A 19,615-nucleotide genomic window follows, 5' to 3' on the forward strand; every position below is an offset into this window, starting at 1 on the left:
ACATTAAATTTTTTTAACAAACACATTCTTCTCGCTTTTTCCTGGTGCCCACATTACCCACAATGCAACTGAGTGACATCACTGGGGGCAATTAATCAGCTTACATGCAGCTTCCTCTGGAAGCCACAAAAGGCTTTTTTAACTTTTTCTTTTTCCATATATGCAGTCGTACCCTTCAAGACTTGTAAACACAATTTAATGTGTAAAAATTGTTGACGTTACCCTTTAAAGTAAGACTAACGTTTGCTGAACAGTGAATATCCTTTCATTTCTCAAGGTTCTCTGGGGCCAGTGGCTTTAAGTACGTCTTCATGTTTATCTGTGACATTTACTCCTTCAAAAAGAGTTTATAACTGTTGATGTAAATGATCACAGATTACAATTTAACATGGAGAGATAACAAAAGAGAGAATGAATGAATGTCTACTTGGGTTTAAAAGGAGCAATACCTTCTCTATCTATAATTGCTATCAAATTATACGTCTCTTTCCAGGAAATTGTTAGGCGATTAGGAGATAACCAAAAAGGACAAAGCAAACTTCAATTCAGCTGTGTTATAAGAGGCGACAGCAAACAAAATAAAAGTGCAGTAATTCAGCGTTTTACCAAAATTTGAATCCCTGACGATAGAAAAATGCACAGTTAGTATCTCCATTAGCATTGCAGTTATTCGTCTAAAATGGCTCGTTATTGAAGCTTTTGAAATGTCATAACATCTGTGTGTTTTTTCCAAAGGGACTTTATTTTAGAATGAACTTAATAAACATGGAACCAAAGGAAAAAAAACCTTATCTTCAAGTGCAGCATATAAACGAATTTTAAGTATTGTTTTCTTCTCGGCGAAGACATTTCAAAGCTGTCTCTCTCAGTGCGAACAGTACCGCGCACCCAGAAAATATTAGTTCAATATGTTGGCGTCATTGCCAGCCTCACACATCAGAGGTATGAATAAACAGGACAAAGTGTAGCTTGTGAATATTAAAACGTGTGAAAGTGACAGGACGTAAACAGCGGGCCGCGCTGAGCTTTGGTGCGAATGTTCCGAATCAGAGAACACGCATCAAAGCGCGTCACGTGGCATAAACAACACTGTCAAACAAATGTTAATGTGTCTTTTACTTTCCACACGATGCAGATGGTGCCTTAGAGTTCCCACACTGAAAACATGTTAAACACACCGTCACTCCTGTTTAGTATCCTCATGCTGCACAGCGCGGTTTACCCGTCACGACAGTCTCCTGCTGGCGTGTTACAATCTGCGACGTCCTCTGCTCTGTGACACTGAACCCCAGGTTCTGGAAAACTCCTTGGCTCTCGGCCCACGACTGCTGGAAGTTTCTCAGTAGCTCCTCGGTGGAGGCCTCGGGGGGCACGGCGACGGTTGGAACGCTGCCTCTCACCACGTCAGCGTAGGATGGAGGGCTGCCACGGGTCAGTGTGCTCCCAGAATGCATCTCACTCCTCGTCTCCCTTGTCATGTTTCCGAAGTCGTCAACGCTGCAGAATTGCTCAGTGACTGCTGTCATTTCAGAGTGGCCGACGGGCTCGGGATAGGTCGATTCAGGTTCCCTCCTCTCTATCTGCTCTCGGAGCTCTCGGGCTGCCTGGGAGCTGTGCTCTCCTGTCTCGAATACATCCTTTATCGCCTTCACGTTGAGTGTTGGGATTTCTTCCGTTTTTGGGGTGTGTGGGTCAGCCTCCGCGTCCTCGGCATCACTCCCGAGCCTCTCAGTGATCACAATGGGATCTTTTCTGGCGTAGACTTTTGGTTTTGGAGATTCAAATCTGTTAACCAGCTTAGACAGATCAACTCTTGGGAGATCCTCTTTCAGGAGGTCAATAGCCACACCCTCGGCGCCCTCCTCCGCGTCAGGTCCCAAACGTTCAGGGATATCGATCGGATCCTTCCGCATGTACACCTTGGTCACCTCGGCCTTCTGCGCCTCCTCAAAGAACGACTTTTTGTCCCTGACAGTCATCATGGAGTCCCCCATTTCTGCCACTTCCATCAATCCTTCCTCACCCGTCTCCACGGGAGAATCCCTGTAGCCAAACGGGGAGGATTGTTCCCTTTCAGCTACAAAGGACTCCGGCGCCGGCACGGGAGGTGGCGGGGTGATGCCGCGGGAAAGCTTCGAGGTGGTGTCCCTCAGTTTCACCAGCTTCTCCGAGCGGCTCATGGTGGGAGATGGCGTGGCCCTGCTGAAGGTAGACGTGGGCGTGTATGACTTGCGAGGAGGAGGCGGAGGAGTCCCGACTGATTTGTAGGGCGGAGGAGAGGGAGTCGGTCTGAGCGGCGAGTCCACTCTTCTAGACTCGATGCTGATGAAAGTAGGCGACGGGGTGCGGATGCTCGCCAGCGGGGAAGACACTCTCCTCATATCCACCGCTTCACTCCGCTCCTGATAGATTTTGCTCCCGTGAAGCGACTTTTTCTCCTCCACCACCTTCTTTTCAGTCTTGGACGATCCGATGCTAATCTTTGAGATCACGGCCGTCGCTCCACTTAAAACTTTCTTCTCTGGTTTCGGAGGCACCGGCGGTGGCGCTGGGGGTTCCTGTTTCTCGCTTTCCTGCTTGTCCACGGCTGTCAAGTTATCCGTGAAAAAAGTGAGCTTTGCCTGAACAATATTCCTCACATAGACCACCATCTCTTTCAACTTCTTCTTACTTTGCTGTTTAGCGATCTCGCCTAAATTCTTCTTCTCATCCGAGCCCATCACCCAGTCAGGGAATTCACTTATAATCATCCTGACAGCGTTGGAGTCTATTTTGCTCTGTGAGCCCTCGAGCTCTTTTATCTGTGCGAGCAGCTTCTGCGTGACATTACATTTCTCTGAATCTGTGATTTCTTCTGAATTAGTGGCCTCTTTAAGCGCCGTTTTCCCCGTCCCTCTCACAGACGCATCCTTAGGCTCACCTTTGTGCTTTGCTGCCTTTATCGGCGCTTTATTTGTTTCTGCGGCTCGTAGCGTCGCTTGCATCTGAACAGCCTCTTGCCTGTGAAGGCTCTGCTGCACACTCTCCGTCACCACCACCTCCTCGTGCCTTTGAATGTGCTCCGTCTTCATGCTCTGCTTACTGTGAGAGACAGATACATGGCCTTGTCCTTGATGACTCCCTGCAGATGTTATTTTAGCCATCTTCGGCATTGAGGCAGTAACCGATGATGACACATTCACTTCAGTCTCGTTCTTGTGCACCTGCTTTCCCTTTTTCGTGTGAACCTCCATCTCAGCCTCCTTTATAGGTAAGGTCATCTGGGTTTTCTTCTCCTTTACTTTCATTTCCGTCTTCATCTCAGTCCTCGCTGACGTCAGCTGGTTGCTCTCCTGATTGACATTTGTTTCGCACTTCTGTGACACGTCACATTTCTCTTGTTGCGAATGCATTTCACTTCTCGTCGACTCCTTTTGCCCGACACTCTCACATTTATCCTCTCTCTTCTCCGCTGGCATCTTAAAGGTTTTCACCTTGAAAGTTGGTGCTACCTTTGGAATTTTAGTCGGTTGAAAGGGACTCATCTTTCCCTCCTGTGTCAGAGGCGCATTAATATTCTTTACATCCTCGGCTCTCAATGTGACCACGGCCTGGCTTTGAAGATTTACATTTTCCTGGACAGCACTCTGTGTGGCAGTGATAGACTTGGTGCTGGATTTCTTAATAAACTGCTGCTGCTCCGTGACAGAGGAGGTGACCACATTCGAGCTTGTGTGGACGTCGATATTTGAGGCCTCGCGATGAGACTGAGAAACAGAAGCAGGCTGATTCTTGGGTGCAATCTGACTCTTTTTAACCTCAGCTGAGGCGAGTATTTTTTCTGAGGAGGACACGTTTGAGGCTGATTTCTTATTCACCACTGAAATCGAGGGCTTGCTCAAAGGGATCTGGGAAGGGGATTTCTTGGCAGGTGATTCTTGTGCTGATACTTCTTTGGACACGACTTTAGCCTCTTCAGTTTTTGCTTTCGTCACTTCCGTGGTAACTTCTTTCTGAGCGCTCTGTGTTTCAGAAAACTCGGCAGAGGAGAAATGACTGATTGGCGGGGAAGTGGGAGTCGTGACGTTACTCCTCTGTATTTCCTCTTTCTCCACCCTTTGCTGCCGGAACCTTTCCTCGGCGAGCATGAGAGGGGTTTTAAATTTGCGAGCGTAAGGTCTCGGCTTTGGCGCCGGTGCGGGTTCAGGAGTTGGAGGCAGTTTAATCGGAGGGATAAATACTTTTTTAGGAGGCTGCGGGCTTTCTTTTTGGATCGGCTTCACGGACGGGATGCTTGGTATTTTTGTCGCCGATTCAGTCTGAATCTTCGTGTTTGTTTCGATCCGTTGGGTTGTTTCCTTTTTCACTTCCTGAACTTTAGCTTCTTCTTTACGTCCTTTTGTATCTTGATCAGGAGGCAGCTGAGGTGGAGCTGGAGCTGGAGCTGGAGGTGGAGCTGGAGCTGGTGCTGTAGCTGGAGGTGGAGGCGGTGGAGGAGTTGGCTGCTTTTTCTGCCATTTCGGTTTAACTTGTATGGGCTGCTTTGGTGTCTCTGGCTGCTTGGGCACTTTGAACAAAGGCTTGCCGGTGGGTTTCACCAGCTTTGCAGTGGGAGGCTGAGGCATTGCATTAAGCTCTTGCTGTGAGGGAGGCGGCGGGAGGAAGTCTTGACCACCCGCGGAGGCTGGAGGCGGAGGAGGTGGAGGAGGGGGGAAAAAATCTTGCTCTGACTTCATGCATTCCATGGGAGGCGGAGGCGGAGGTGGAGGAGGTGGCAGGTCGCTGTCCTGCCTCATGATCGAAGGCCGGGACGATGCCGGGCTCTCCAGCACGGGGGATGGCGGCGGAGGGAGGGAGAGCTCGGACTCGGAGGAAGGAGGCGGTGAAGAGGGTGGAGGGGGGAAGTGTATCTCCGGCTTCAGCTTTTTGATCATACCTTTCCCTCTTGTGTCAAGGTTCCGGCAATCACTCTTCATGTTTTTGATGTTCTGCCTCTGTGTGAGTGCCTTATTCTCTGTTTGCTTCTGAGACGTTTGCTCTGATACACTCTGCTTGTGCACGACAGTCTTCTCCGTCACTGTCGTCTGTACCTGTTTGATTGTCTTCGTCTCACATGTTTGCTTGTTTGAAATATTCGCCTGTGATGTGTTTTGCACCTCTTTCATCACGCTCACGTCAGCTGTTTTAGCCTGTGTTTGATCACTGCTGGCAGTTTGTTTATTCTTTACCATAATAGGCTTAGGAGCTTGTATTTTCTGTGGGGGCGGCGCTTTCGGTTTCTGCTCTTTCATGCTCCTCTGTTGAGTGGCCACTGTAGTATTGTCTGTTTTGGCTACAGCGACAGAGTGGTCCTCCTGGGTTATTACCTGTGTTTTCACCGATTTGCTTTCGTTGTGCCTCTGTGTGTGCTTCTGTGACTCACTGCTCACAGAGAGGTTTTTCACAGCGGGGGCTGGATTTCCTGCTCCACTCTCACTCTTGGCTTCATGTACACATTCATGCTCCACCTGCTTCACACTTAATGGATTTTTCACGGGCTCTTTTGCCTTCTTGTGGGCATACATACGTTTTGGATTTGAATGCTGCTTTCTTTCCATTAAACACTTTATCGTCCCTTGAACGTCCCCTTTTACGACCTCCTCTTTTTCCATCTGCGTCGTCTCCTGCCCTTCATAAAGAGATTTTATGGACGTTCTCACGTCTCCTTCGATGCTCCCCCTGCGCCGCACACTCGGGGGAGTCGTTGGCTCCAGAAAAAGTTGGATGGTTCCTTTAACGTCCCCCTGTTCGCTCACTTGATGCTGGTAAATCTTTTTCTCGCTTGATGCCTCGTGTAAACTCTGCATGGCCGTGTGGATGTCTCCTTTGACGATCTCCTCTTTTTCGACCTCTTTCACAGCTTGCTTGGCCTCCTCCAGGGACTTCAGGGTCCCTTTGATATCACCTGGGACTAAATCCTCAACAGTTGCCTCTGCGGTGGTGGTTGCAGATTTCTCCAGTGACTCGAGAGCACCTCTGATGTCTCCCCTGACGATTTCAGGCTTTTCCATTTCTTTGGCTTGATGCTGGGCCTCCACCAGAGACTTCAAAGTCGTGGGTATGTCTCCCTTCACCACTTCCTCTTTCTCTATCACCACTTTCTGATTAATGGCTTGGGTCAGTGAGTCCAGGGCCGCGCTGAGGTCACCTTTCACGATGTCCTTTTTCTCGAGGTTTCTGAAGGTAACACTAGGCTCCATCATGAAGACCTGCACAGTGCTGTGGACGTCTCCAGGAACTATATCGTCCTCTGCCACTGTGCGACCTATCTGCTGCTGATTCTTCCGCAGCAATATTTTAGTCTCCTCGATGTCACCGCCGATGATGCGCTCCTTTTCCACCTTTTCCTCGCCTTCGTCCTGCTCAAACTGGAGCTGCTTCAGGTAATCCAAGGCTCCCGATTCAATACACGTGGAGTAAAAGCTGACGTTACCCCTTTCCATTTCTCCGATCTTTATCTTTTTAGATTCCTCGTCTCCCGAGTTGGACAGAAGACGGTGGAGGGTTCTGCTTACGTTACCCTGAACGATGTCCTCCTTCTCCATGCTGGCCCTCTCGTCTTTGTTCAAGAGGGAGTAGATAGTCATCCTCACGTCTCCTTTCTCATCCTCTTGGATCAGAATGCCACGCTTGGAGGAGCCCTCGTTCTTGAGCAGATTGTTTATTGCCTCTTGAATGTCACCACGGATAATTTCCTCTTTCTCAACGTTGTCGCCCCTTTCCTGATTGAACAGCTGCTTCACAGTGGTGTTGATGTTCCCCCGCTCCTCTTTATCAATAGTTATCCCCCTTTCAGTGATCTCCCTGCGGTTTAGGAGGTTCATCATTATGTTGCTCAGGTCTCCTCTGATAATCTCTTCTTTTTGGATTTGTGGCGCCTCCTGGCTCATGAGTTTATACTTCGCCATGCGGACGTCGCCGATCTCATCTGCCTCAATGAGGATACCTTGTGAGTCCACCATTTTCTGACAGTAAAGTTCCTCAAGTGTCTCTTTGATGCTCTTTCCAATTATTTCCGTTCTTTCTGTCCTGCTCTCGTTGAAATCAGCAAATGGAGTCGTTTCGAATAGCCATGTTGTTGACTTCACATCAGCCTGTGGGATTTCCTCCTTTGTGACAACAAGCTCTGAGCCATCACTCTCTTTGATACTGTCGAGAGGCTGCTTCTCAAACAGCCACACAGACTGTTTGACATCCCCTTTCATTACTTCCTCTTTTGTCACTCTCTCCATGCCGTCGTACTCAGCGCCTTCACCGCGGATATCATCAATTGTGCGCGTTTCAAACATCCATGTGGCAGATCTGACGTCGCCTTTTTGGATTTCGCTCACGCTAACAGTTCTGATGTACTTTTGAGACATCTCATCGGTCTCGAATCGCTGCTTATTTGTTTTCACATCGCCGCCTTGGATGTCTGCAACTGTTTTCGACCGGACTTTGATTTCCTCTGTAATTTCATCCAGTGGTTGGGTTTCAAACTTCCACCTCGCGGAGCTAACGTCCCCTTTGTTGATGCCTTCCTCAGTGACAGCTTTAATGACATAAACTTCCTCTGAATCTCTGATTGAATCCAATGGCTTCGTCTCAAACAGCCATCGGGCCCCCACCACATCTCCTCTCATGATTTCTTCCTTCGTAACTGTAGTAACTTCGTGGTAATGGCCCTCTTTGTCACGGATGGCATACAACGGCTGACTTTCGAACATCATGGTGTAATTTTTCACATCTCCCCTCTCCACTTCATCTCTAAAGATACTTGTGAGTTTAGAAATCTCAGTCTCAGTAGACTCCTCTTTAATCTGATCCAGAGAGTACGTATCGAAAATGAAGCGGCCTTTGTTGACGTCGCCCCCCTGCACATCAGTCACAGTGCGAACTTCCCTCACTTCGTCACGGATGGCATCAATCGGCTGATTCTCGAACTTCCAAGTGCAGTTGACCACGTTTCCCTTCTGGATGTCCTCCGCCTGCTGCGTCTTCAACCTCTGCATTGTCTCCTCCGAGGTGGAGCTCATGATGTCGGAGGAGCGATTCTCGAAGATGTACTTCATCCTGGAAACGTCTCCTGACTGGACGTCGATTTCCGTAACCCTCCTGAAAGAACCGCTGTCCTCGCCTGTGATGTTTTCAAGGTTCTCGGTTTCGAAGAGGAAGCGGGCCAGGCGCACGTCCTTGCCTTGGACGTCCTCTTGCTTTACGGTGCAGGTTTTCAGAATGGTCTCGGACTCAGATTCTGTATGATCGCGAATGTTGTCGAGCGTTTGGGTCTCAAAGAGCCAAGTACACGTTTTGACATCCCCTCTTTGCACTTCCTCGACATTAGCCTCGCTCTTCGCCACCTTTTCGTACAGAACATCCATCGGTTGAGTCTCAAATAGCCACCTACAAGTCTTGACATCTCCCTTCTCAATTTCAATATCTTCCTTAGTTTTCTGTTCTTCCTCCTCACTGAAGCGTTTGATTGCGTCAAGCTGTTGAGTTTCAAACAACCACTTTGCTGTTTTGACGTCCCCTGATTCGATCTCCTGCTTGGATATACCTTTGATGATCTGAAACTTATTGATGCTTTCGTCAAACTCATCGATGGGACGGGTTTCAAACATCCATCTGCAGCTGCGCACGTCTCCCTTCACAATCTCCTCGCGCCTCACTGTCTTCACCTCGTGGTAATGGCCGGAGCTGTCTTGCATCGCATACATCGGGGTGGATTCAAAGAGAACTCTGTTTGATTTGACGGATCCACTGGTGACGCCTTCAACTTGAATTTTCTGTGTTCCCTCACACTTGCTTAAATCCATGCTTTCAAACCTTTCTTTATAGTTCGTCACATCGCCTTTGTCGAGAGCTTCAACATTCACAGTTCTTGTATACTCCTTCTTCTCTTCCCTTATATTCTCCAGTGGCTGGCTTTCAAAGACCCACTTTTGGTGCCTCACGTCGCCCTTTTCTTCCTCAGATGCAACCATTTTCTGAAGCTTTCCCACTTCCAGCAGTTCTTTCAGGTTTTCCATGGGTACTGTTTCGAACAGATGTTTTGCTGTCTGAACATCACCACCTACAATCTCCTCTGAGGGTAAAGGTCTGGCGTTGGTGTTGTCTTTCAGAGTGTCCATCGGCTGAGTCTCGAACACCTGGCAGTGCTTCCTCACGTCAGCACCAATTATTTCTTCCCTCTGCTTCCTTGAACTCTCCCATTCATCATCCTTTATGGTGTCAAGAGTCTTTGTCTCAAACAGCCACCTACCTTTGTTAACGCCGCCTTGAGCGTTGTCCTCCATGGAAATACCACATATGAGCTTTACCTTCGCAGGGTCTTTGTTTATAAGATCCAGAGGCTGGGTTTCAAACATCCAGCGTGATGTCTTGACATCTCCTTTCTCAGTCTCCTCCCTGCGGATGGTGGTGATCTCCAGCATCTCACCTGAATCTCCCCTGATGACGCACATTGGCTGGGTCTCAAACATGCGAGTGGTTGTCGTCACGTCTCCTTTGATCTCTTCCAGCTCAGACTTCAGGTTCAGGAAGTGGCTCTCTTCGATGGTTTCTGTTTTACCCAGAGAATCCAGATGCTGGGTCTCGAAGAGATATCTTGCGGTTTTCACATCTCCCCCAGCGATGTCTTTGGTGACGACAACTTCTGTCTCCTGCTCGTCTTCTTGGTAGATCTTATTCAGATAATCCAGAGGCTGCGTCTCAAATAGCCACGTAGCAGTGCGGACGTCTCCTTTCGCCAGATCAGCTGATTTTTGCAACTGCTCGGCTGAATCAGAACTCTCCGTCCCTAGAGCGTCCATTGGCTGAGTCTCAAACATCCAAGCTGTGTATCTGACATCTTTCCCAGCGATGATTTCCTGCTGAGCGATATTCCTCACCTCGTCCTCATCTGGGGTTTCATCTTTGATCGTATCCAGTGGCTTGTTTTCGAACATCCAGCGCACAGACTGAACCTCACCTCTGAGGATCTCCTCCCATTCCACGGACTCTCTGTCCGGGCTCGATCCCCTACTCTGGCCGTCATTTTCAAACATATAACACGCCTGCTGGACCTCTCCCAACTCCTCAGTTTGCAAGTCCTTCAGCTCCGCTTCAGTGAGCTGACTCATGAAGTCCTCTTCGAGGTTCTTGCGGACCTCAGGGTGAATGTGCTTGTACAGGCGCTTCAGTTCAGCCATACTCTTGTGTTTGAAGTACTGCTCCCTGTTTACAATCTGCTTATGTTGGGACGCAGACTCCTGAAGCTCAGAAGAGACGTACTCAGGGATTTCCTGCGCCAGGTTTGAGGGCGGAGGAGGGAATTGCTCTGTCATATCGTAAGCCACTGTTTGGGCAGACGCCACTGATGAGGCAGACGCCACTGATGAGGCAGACGCCACTGATGAGGCAGACGCCACTGATGAGGCAGACGCCACTGATGAGGCAGACGCCACTGATGAGGCAGATGCCACTGATGAGGCAGTGGCCTTCTTTAGAGTGGAGGAGGAGGTTTTGTAGCTTGTTGTAGCGGAAGCTTTAGAGGACTGGTTTACTGGTGCCCATTGAAACTGGTTGAAATCCACATCAACCTGTAGTTTGTAAGTGGTTTTGGTTAAGGAAAGAAGAACATTTAGGGTTCAACTTGCAACCCAAAATAATGATGAATGATTTTTCTACGATTTTTACTTCCAGGGCTAGAAGCAAAAGCACCAAATAAAAAACCTTATTTGGATATAAATGCACAAATACACATCTTGAGTCTGTCAAACTTGGACAATTCCAGTTATGAATGTTACTGGTTTGATTAAAATATTCATTGAAGTTCACTTTAGCTGGTGACAGTAATGTAAACCCTGTTTTTGTCTGCATTTTCAGACTTCACTCGCAGGCTTGTGTAATGACATGACGTCTTTTATTCAGTCCAATTTATTCTCCATCAACTTGTGGCATGCGTAATTTCCTTTTGATGCTTTCATGATGTGGCCTCATCTTCATACTGATCTCTCATAAAGCACCCCACCTAACATCTATTTAGATAAACAGACAGCATCATTACCTTAATTTCCTTGGCGGGTGCAGCCTCCACAATCGTTTTTTCATACTGCTGCTTCAAAGCCTGAGTGGATACCTTTGGTAGGTCCTCTCCTCCGACGAGCATAACTGAATTAGACACAAGAAGAAGGCTGCCTCATTAAGTCATTCTCAGTGAGGGAGCTCAGGGGGATTGGAAAGAGAAATAAATCATTTCATTAAAAACCTGAGTAGTTTTCATTTTCTGAAACCATGCAGCGGTGATTGCCCAATTTCCACTTTCCAATATTTTACCTTCCTGACTTCGCCCTGATTAGATTTGCTGCTATGCACTGAATAGAAAATCATCTGCAGTCATTTTGCTAGCTCATCCGTTATTCAGCAGCGGTAGGAACAATCATTAATATACAGGACACAAGAATGCTATGATAAAAACGTGCAAATTACAATATAAAAAGCATGAGCGGAATAACCTGTTTCATTGAAATGGTTTCCATAACTGGCTGCCACATTGTTCTGGTGGACTGTTTCATCACGGATCACCTGTGGAAAGATGATGGCAAATCATTAGTATACTGGAAACTGCACTGCAGCCTCCAACTGTTTTCAATCAGTGAGAAGTTTAAGGCTTAGCATGGGGCTAATTTTCTATATAGGGCACGTAAAGTGCAACAGAAAGTTCTGAGATAACAAGACTGGGTTATTAGCAGCTTGTCGGAGTTGAGATGCTACGATACAGCAGGGGACAAATGGTTCGGGTAAAGGGCTGTTCACACCGAGAACGACCGCTATAGTAAGAATGATGTGAGCATTCACACTGAGGAACAGTGAAGTACGGTAAACGGTGGGGCTCCAGCTGTGTTGGCAGCTGTCATGACTGTAGATCTGTCGGTTGTGTTCTTGTCTGGTTTTGTCTTGTGTTTTCTTGTATTTGATTTCCATGTCTCTGTGTCTTGTGTCTTGTTTTTCCCATGCCCTCATGCGTCCTTTAAGTTCTCCTGTGTTTTTCCTATGTTCCCTCTGGCTCCCTCTGTCCATTGCCCTGGTCCCTTCATGTTCTCATGTGCTCCTCCCCTTCGTTATCTCACCTGTTGGTCCACCTCACCTGTTCCTCGTCTTGTCATCAGTGTTTGTGTACTTAGTCTGTGTGTTTCCCTTCACTCCCTGTCTGGTCATTGTTCTTGTCAGCGTCTGTCTCGTCCATGCTCCCGTCCATGTTCCTGCTCCTGCTCCTGCTCCTGCTCCTGTCTGTCCCTTGTTCCCCCGTCTCTGGTATGTGTTTTCGGATTTTGGATTTTGCCATTTGCATTCTTGATTTGAACTTTGATTTTTTCTTTGTACTTTGTCCTGCCAGCTTAGAAAAATGGATACTGATTGACAAGTCAGGTTGCTGTTCCAGAGTTATTGTGTTGAATAATGGCCAGAACATTTGGGTGAGAATTATCTTTAGACATTCCTTGAGGTATCACGCTCAGAAGAATGGGATGGACAACCAGCGGACATAATGCCTCTGGTCACGTCCATCATCTGCGTGGAGGCATAAAAACCCCAGAAGGATTTGGTTTTGAAAACGCTTTTACGAGAGGAGATAGAAGAATCCAGTACTCTTTTGAAGACACATTTTATTCATACCTTTGTCTGATTCTGCAACAATTATTATGGCGATCATCAAAGAGGACATCACAACACCTTCAGAGACCAATCAGCACCAAAGACAATTTTGCAGATGAAAGGACATTTTTCTACGTGTATTTTCAGCCTAATATACTTGATATCAGTGCGTATGAATAACCAAGACTGGGTTTTTAAAGTAGAATAAAAAGTGTTTCCTAAATGCCATCATAAAGGAGGTATTATTTGCATTAAAATAGCCCAAAAAATCAAGCTAAATAATAGCCTTGGTTACTTGGTTGGTTGGTTAGTTGGTTGGTTGGGTGGATTACACAAAAACTGGTGAACTGATCTTGGCCAAGAATGAATCCATTAACTTTTGGTGCAGATCTGGATAAAGGGACGGATCTAAGATTTTTTTTATCTAGCATTTATTAACAATGCAAGATCTTTTTTTCATGGGCAGAGGTATACACTCTACTGAGTGCAACTCTAGCTGTTTATCTTCATAGTTCTTGGTGTAAGCGGCCCTGAACAGCCAGTACCTCTTGCTGATTATGACAGAGGGCTGTAGTGGGGATGACTTCTCTGGCACTGCTTCTCACTGTCACCTCTGAGGAGCTGGACATCTCCTGTCAAAACACAGAGAAATGGGACAGCATGAATCCCTCTCACATTGAAAACACATGCGCAGACACACACACTCCATGTTCCTGACTGTGAGCTCTAAGAAACAGCAGGAGAATAAGTCATATTGTGCTGTGAAACATTAAAACACAGAACCACGTTTTCCCATCACAGCGCTGCCTCCTCGGGAACTACTAACTTTAAAATTCGAGTGAAAGAGAATTTCCGTGTTGGAGAGAGAAAAAAAAAAAGCAATGCACAAATCTACATCAGCCATTTCCTCCAGTGAGATTCATGCAATTTGAACGAGATGAAAGAGAAATGTAATATTTGAGCTTGTATCATCTGCTGTTAACATGAAAGATACATGGAGGATGGGGATGCTCTGTATTTCCGAAACCACTTATGTCAGAATGATAACATCTTTTCCTCATGGACAACCAGATCAGATATTACACCTGCGTAGAAAAACTTCAGGGGAAAGTAGTTCGATCAAACAGGCACTTCCCCACAAGAACCCTGATGTAAAATTTAGCATTCAGCGAGGTCTGTGTGCGCTCGACGAATCCACACTGCCTCCCGCCTGAACGAGCAGATGGGGAGAATCATAGAGGGGTGGCATTGACCTTACTTCACAGAGAGATCCAGCCCCGTCCCAGGCTGCTAACGCGTTCTGGCATTTTGCTCACGCACTGGATGACAGCGTCACACAGGCGTGCAAAGTTCAAGGTGCCCGCTTTGATTTGACCTACACGAACGCATCGGAGCCGCAGCCGCGTCAGCCAAGTTTCTTCCAATAAAAGCTACAGGAGGATGTAAATCACATCAGTGGCATTCATATATTTCTCACTTTACGGGAGCTTGTGAACGGACAGGACAGCGGCACTCTGTCTTCCATGTTCTGATGGCTTCAGAAAGGTGGAAGAAAAATGAGTATTCCATTGAAGCTCCGTTCTCAGATTCATTCACATTTGTATTTTCTCGCTAGCCGCCTTCTTCTACCATTGGTAAAAAAAACTAGCTAGCAACTAGCTATGACGTTAGCTCTCTTCTTAGCTTTGCTCCTGCAGAATTATGTGTAGGGTTGCAAACAACGATTCTGTTTATGTTAGAATACTCAGCGGAAAGCTTCACAATGAATCAATTAGGTAATAAAAAAGCGGCATCGCATGCCGAGAGCTCGGTCCAAAAGCCAAAGATTCATCCTTTACTTCTATAAATGACAAAAGAAAGCAGCAAAGCCTCACATTTAAGAAGCTGGAGCCAGTAAATATTTGACGTTTTTGCTTGAAAAATGACCAAAACGATTAATTGATTATTAAAATACACGGCAACTTTCTTTCAATCATCTAACTGATTAATTGACAAATCATTGCAGCTCTTTTTCTGTGTGAGGTGACATGGAGGGTGCAGGGCAAGGGCATTTTTTAGGGCATAAGTCTTGGCAAGAATGCAAATACACATATTACAAAGAAATGTCATGTTTTCACCTGTTTTAAATGTGATGTGAACATCAAGAAATCTCAGGTCCCACTCCAGCTATTGATTCTATATCGTGGTATAAAAATAGACTGTTCATCCAGACGAGTGGCCGGAATAAAATGTCCTACGGATATATCAAAAATTCTACCATACGTCATATCACGTTGACATCGCAGATTTGTGAGCCGACACTCACGATGAAACATGGAAAGATGGTGGTGGCGGCATTGCAGTTAGGCTAAAAGTCTACCAAGCCCCAGACCACTGTTTGAGACTGTGTTTCAATGTTTGTAAACAAGAAATTACTGGATGTCTTCTTGGCTTTTCCAAACCCTAACCAAGTGTTTTGTGTGCCTTAAACTAACCACACCATCAGCACAGCGTTGTCATGACATAAAATTGAAAGAAAAGTGAAGTTACGACATTTATTCATACATTTTGGCAATAATATTCTTTATCCCCCTCGTGCCCTCTGCACACGACCACATTCTCACCTGAACAGATCTCTGCTCGAAGTGAAACTGAGTGACCGTCGACTGAGAGGACGACGAGGCGAACTCCTGGTTCTCGAACTGCCTCTTCACGCTGGCCAAACCACCGGGTAGCGAACACGCCTCTGACTCATCCATCATCTGCGGGCAGAAAACAGATAACATGAAACACACCTGGGCCTCCATCTGTGTACGTATCGTACATTAAACACACTGCAAACCTGCAGTTTATATGAGAGCTAGGAGATTGAATGTGACCTTGGTGAACTAACTGGCTCTTATTGATCGTGAATATGTTATGCAAATATAAAAGTGAATGAAAAGGCATTATGCTAATGCTGTTAAAAGCATCAGTCAGCAGGGTTGGTGTTCTTTTGAACGTGGCGTGAATGCTGTGATTTTATTTTAAACATTTACAATGGAAATTAGATGGTTCCTTCACAATTCTTAAGGCGGAGGGTCATACCTCTGTAGCTGAAAAGAAATAAGTCCTAAATTAAATCCCATTCTTGTGTTTATATGTGGCAGACATTTCAAACATGGCACAGATGGCAGGCACCCAATTCTAATGGATTTACTTTTTTCCACATTCACCCTCCAACAGAGAGCGAAACATCAATATAAAATGTAGTCTTTCAGATTAGCCAGTTTAATGGAACAAAAAAGCTTTTCAATACTTTTTAGCGAGCTACTGTACGGAAAGCATTATTTCTCAAAACTGGAAAAACACAAATCCTGAGGAGTAGGAGGAGAAGAGGAGTGTTTAAACCTCATCAGTATGGAGGATGCACTTCCTCAGCCTACGAGATCTGGGCAAGAATGCACACCGACTACTTGATGCAATAATCTCCTTTAGAGATTGTCAATTACTTTCCTGATAAAACATTTATATGTAGCCTTCTGCATATATAGCTTCTCCAACTCTGCAATATATATGAGACGCCTCTTGCTGCTTTGTGTGTGTGTGTGTGTGTGTGTGTGTGTTTGAGCTTGTTGAACACACGCACCTCGTCACCTTCCCTTTTTAATGCAAATGAGGGCTACGATGTAATTTGCAAGTTACTGCGGAGGAGTTGGGGCCAGTGACATTTTCTGGCAGGGCGGCGTGTTATCAATATTTTACCACTTGAGGACACAAAGGCTCCATTGATATGACATGGAATCAACATATCTCATTTAAAATGGCTGCTGCGGACTTAATTTATGCTTGAGTGTGCGTTAGGTGGGCTCAAACGTGGTGTCACCTTTAATCTGTGCACCAATCTCTTCATCGTGTTTGGAGTCAGGTGAATAATTGTGTATCTGACCTGCCGATAACGTGCTTAAATGAACTGTATCTGAAAGAACAAGACAGAAACTTAAACACCACTGTCGTGTCTTTGCAGAGACAGCTCGCTTAGTTTAGCGGCTGAACTGAGCAAAATGTTAATATAATAACCATTAAGACTTCTTACAGTTGTTAATTAAAGGCACGATATGTTGAATTTGCACTCATACAGAACATATAGGGAGCAGCACTTGACCAGAGTAATCGCTAACTGCTGCTAACGACAGTGTTAGCTCAGTTAGCCAAGCAGTTAGAAGTGTTGTTTGGGAAAGTGTCGTTTACACTGCCAGCATATTGGACTGGAATGGGGGCTAGCTGGTTAGCATGCTAAATGTGCTTTGACACACAAAACATAGACGTCATTCGCTCAAATTCATTGAGCGGTTCGAATGTTTCAACCATAATTCCTACATACTGCACCTTTAAGTACACATGTCCTGTCTTACCCTGTGCAGCGAGTGCCTTAACATAACCGCAGGAACTGTATCAACATTTTGTGAGTTTCATTTACATCATCATGAAGTAAAAATAAGATAATGGTTTAAATAAAAAAGACATTATTGAATTTATTATTCCCTGTTTATCAAGTTATATGAGAATGTGTTGTGGCTATTCCATAATAAGATATAATCAGACATTAATCAGAAAAAGTCAAGATCTCTATACATTGGTAACACTCCCAAATTGATGTATTTAATAACTTGTATTGACTCGCAACTATATTAAAGGAATTTATGTTGTGAAATGTCTTTTCGGGTTTTCTCATATGATCAGTTCAAATGTCGAAACTAAGCGATTGCAGAGGCTTACAAAGAATCACGAAAAATGATGAAAACTTAGCTCCGAGGGCCAAAACAAACTTCAAAAGTCAATTGACACCAGCTACAACCATCAGATCTGGGAAGAATCCTTATGTGCTGTGTGATTTTACATTCGTTCTGTAGTAGATGGTGCCCAACACCATGTGTTTGTGTTGCTGTGCTTCAGCCTCGCACAGGTAGAAGATATATGTACAATAAGTTGCAGTAGACGGTGTTGAGGGATGACAGACTCGGCTATCTTTAAACACCTTGTCACTTGTGTGTGGACGAGCAGACAACAGCTGCAAAGGTATAGACGATAAACAAGATTCCTGTGCGTATTCACTCTGGCAACTATACCCCCAACACACACACACACACACACACACACACACACACACACACTCAGCTGTCAGCAGTGACCACATGAGGCTTGCCAGTGACTACCGAGGGCTGTTGCGGTGGAGTGCTGGAGGATCATTCAGTGAAATAATAAAGTGTTTCTATTGCTGTTATTAAATCAATAAAAATATAAAAGATTTATTGAATTCGTCCCATGGTTGTTATTTAAGGGATAATTATGTGTTGCAGCCATTTATAAAAAAAAAAGCAACAAGCCGCTTGAGGCAGCCCTTTCCTGCGGTGCTACCGCAGCTTGAAAAGCACTCTGCATTATGTTAACAACACCTCTTATCTGGTCTGGATCCGCTGTAAAACTCGGCCTCAAGTGGCTTGTTACCATGCAGACCTGCGACCGGCTAACTGTTAATGCACTCGCTGAAAATCACCATTTATACTGAGGAAATTAAGAAGCGCTGCACGGTGGAGAACAACATCATTACTATAAATTAGGTTTTGAATGTTTTAATTGTGTTTCTTTATTTGAGTATTTTCTCTGTTTTTATTGCCACTTTTTTATTATTAGTGTAAAGTAAAGCCCGTTCGGCCTTATTACACACGGTATGCATGCATCTGTTCTGCCTCGTCATGTCCAAAGGCTCCAGAAGGTGGCAGGTCGCTCTGTGTAAACACCCCACTGTGTGGCCTGATGGATTACATGCTGGATTATTTATCACCTGACAGACCAGCAGATTCAAGGATTGGACATGAGGCAGACCACTAAAAGCACTGTATAAAAAAATGCTAAGTTTGTGGTTTCAAAGCGTACAAATGACATTCAAAACGGCAAAGAATACACAAAATGATACCTTTTTTTAAAGAGTTGGAGAAGATTATATTAGTTAACAAACATACTGTGTTTTAGTTTGGTTAAATAACCACAACAGGAACATTAACAGCCACATAAAAAGAAAGAAACAAACCAAAAAATTAAAGCTTTTATGTCTGCCAAATTTTACTCCATGCAGCAGAAGCTATAGGAAGGGTTTGAACCCCTGGTATGAACCTCTAAAGTCTATTAATGAGGCATGTACTTTACCTGGTGAGCTATTTATTAGCTTTAATATCGCATGATTTAGTCATCTGCCTTAAACTATTAGCCTGCTTGATGAAACTTTCATTCTGGCTCTCAGCTGGACGTCGTCTAAACGTGGGCAAAGACCTCAAATTTACGTCTTTTTGATATGTTTTTACTGACTGACTAATGCTAGAACCATATGCTGGTTCGTTATAGTCTTTCAGTTATCAGTGTTTCTCCATTCTGTCCATAGATGATGGTTTGATTCAACTGGAGGTGTTAAACCTTACACTGCTGACTTAATCAGCATTACAGACGGACCACCTGAAGCTGTAGGATCTTTAGTTGATAGAAAACATGAAGCTGTTGCAGTCCCATGTTGTTGTAAGTGCTGATTAGAGGGGGAAAAAATGGATGCTGCTTCTTTTATACATGTAGGATGATAACCGTCTGGAAAGCAACGGAGTGCAAAGCAGCTGAACTGCTAGCTGAAGCGAGAAGACTTAATAAACTGCGAGAGGAGCGCAGCGGAAAAGCTAGTTTATACAGCCCGATGGTGTCAGCTCAACAAGATCATCTGTGGTTGAAACAGATGTGAAAAATCAGACTTGTGCTAAAAAAACAACAACTCTGAACTCATTTGACGTGATTATTTATGTAAACAGATGATTTATCGGCCTGCTTAAGGAGTATCTCATCATGACTTCTTCTTCTTCTTCGTAATATCACACCAGGCTGGAGCTGCTGCGAGCCATTAAAGTGTACAGAAATACAGATTTATGCGGAGGCCGCTGCGAGAAAAAAGAAATGTGGAGTTATGAAAAAGAGCAGGTTGTTG

General features: G+C 45.3%; 1 protein-coding gene across 10 annotated transcripts in view; it reads right to left on the reverse strand.

Annotated features, from left to right (window-relative positions):
- xirp2a (xin actin binding repeat containing 2a) overlaps positions 1-19,615 on the reverse strand; it is a 76,019-nt gene that overhangs the window by 905 nt on the left and 55,499 nt on the right. For all 10 annotated transcript variants that reach the window (XM_030409578.1, XM_030409586.1, XM_030409585.1 and 7 more), the window contains 5 exons: positions 15,237-15,374; positions 13,179-13,265; positions 11,496-11,565; positions 11,048-11,151; positions 1,223-10,580 (listed from right to left, as the gene is read on the reverse strand). In XM_030409578.1, coding sequence (XP_030265438.1) covers positions 1,223-10,580; positions 11,048-11,151; positions 11,496-11,565; positions 13,179-13,265; positions 15,237-15,374 — 9,757 coding nt within the window. The remainder of the gene's footprint in view (positions 1-1,222; positions 10,581-11,047; positions 11,152-11,495; positions 11,566-13,178; positions 13,266-15,236; positions 15,375-19,615) is intronic.

This window comes from Sparus aurata, chromosome 24, assembly GCF_900880675.1.
Source record: "Sparus aurata chromosome 24, fSpaAur1.1, whole genome shotgun sequence".
Classification (NCBI taxonomy): Eukaryota; Metazoa; Chordata; class Actinopteri; order Spariformes; family Sparidae; genus Sparus; species Sparus aurata.